This window comes from Eleutherodactylus coqui, chromosome 1, assembly GCF_035609145.1.
Source record: "Eleutherodactylus coqui strain aEleCoq1 chromosome 1, aEleCoq1.hap1, whole genome shotgun sequence".
NCBI classification, from domain to species: domain Eukaryota; kingdom Metazoa; phylum Chordata; class Amphibia; order Anura; family Eleutherodactylidae; genus Eleutherodactylus; species Eleutherodactylus coqui.
The window spans coordinates 528,513,462-528,514,943 of NC_089837.1; the positions used below are offsets into that span (position 1 = coordinate 528,513,462).

General features: G+C 44.3%; 1 protein-coding gene across 1 annotated transcript in view; it reads left to right on the plus strand.

The window, feature by feature from the left end:
* Positions 1-1,068, plus strand: part of TPBGL (trophoblast glycoprotein like) — a 1,491-nt gene extending 423 nt beyond the window's left edge. Inside the window, exon 1 of the mRNA XM_066594150.1 lies at positions 1-1,068. This exon is cut by the window's left edge and continues 423 nt beyond it. Within this exon, the coding sequence (XP_066450247.1) occupies positions 1-908 (908 nt within the window). The 3' untranslated portion in view covers positions 909-1,068.
* Positions 1,069-1,482: the final 414 nt, after the last annotated feature.

A 1,482-nucleotide genomic window follows, 5' to 3' on the forward strand; every position in this document is an offset into this window, starting at 1 on the left:
TGGTACAATGCCATGTCCTATCTCCTCAGCAGGACTTCCCAGAGGACGTCCCTAGTTGGGTCCAGAACCTGTCAGTCACCGGGAGCAATATAACTGTCCTCCAAGGCTCCTTCTTTCGAAGATACGGGACTAATTTAAGCAACCTAACAAATCTCATCCTCACCAACAACAACATTCAAGCCATAGACTCGAAGACTTTCGTTGACCTTCCCAACTTGACCAATTTAGACCTCAGCAACAACCCCTTGGAGTCTTTATCTAATACCTCGTTTGTCGGATTAAGTCACCTGGAAACATTAAAGTTGAACAATGCCCTTCGAGAATCATTACACCTACTTAGCTTTCCGTGGACTGAAGGCTTGGGGAACCTCCAGACTTTAGAACTTACCAGCAATGATCTACAGACTTTCCCCAAACAGGTGTTGGATCTCCGAAGATTGAGGAGCATCTACCTTGGAAACAACTCCATTAAGACCATCGATAAAGAAACAATTTCACAACTCAAGGAAATGAAAGTTCGAGTCTATCTGAGCCCCAACCCCATCGTCTGCGACTGTAAGGTCATCGACATGATCTTGTGGCTAAAAAATACATCTCAAACCTCGGAAGACCAAAGTCCTCGGTGCTCAGCTCCACAAAACCTAAATGGGACCCTGGTCTTCAGCCTGAAGACTGACGGCCTGAAGTGTATCAGCGAGGACCTGGAGACTGCCTCCTACGTCTTCTTTGGGATAGTGCTGGCTCTCATAGGAGTTATATTCCTCATGGTCCTCTACCTCAACCGACGAGGCATGAAAAAGTGGCTCAATAACTTCCGGGAGGCCTGCAGGGACCAAATGGAAGGATATCATTACAGATATGAACAGGACTCGGACCCCAGGAGGTCCAATGCATCAACTGGGATATAAAACTGGTCAAATTGGTCTCCGCCTCTGCTGACTGGGAGATTTCTTACTATGTATTGCAATGCAAAAGGGAATGAAGTCATAATGTGTATATAGTGGATATGTATCCTGTAGAGTTACATTGTATATACTGTACGGAATACACGATACATCCTATAAGTAACGTCTGGTGAGTGGCACTTATTGTGGAAGGAGTGGGGTGACCGAAAGACTTAAAGGGCAATGACATAGAGAAGCTGGGAAGCCCTCATTACATCTCATACTGCATCTACTATATTATCTGTACTCAGAGAGTTATCAGTGTGTGTTATCTATACTGTTACATAGGACTGCAGGTCACACCTACTACATTATCTGTACTAAGAGAGTCATCAACGTGTGTTATCTGTGGTGTTACATAGGACTGCAGGTCACATCTGTTACATTATCTGTACTAAGAGAGTTATCAGTGTGTGTTATCTATACTGTTACATAGGACTGCAGGTCACACCTACTACATTATCTGTACTAAGAGAGTTATCGACGTGTGTTATCTGTGGTGTTACATAGGACTGCGGGTCACATCTGTTACATTATC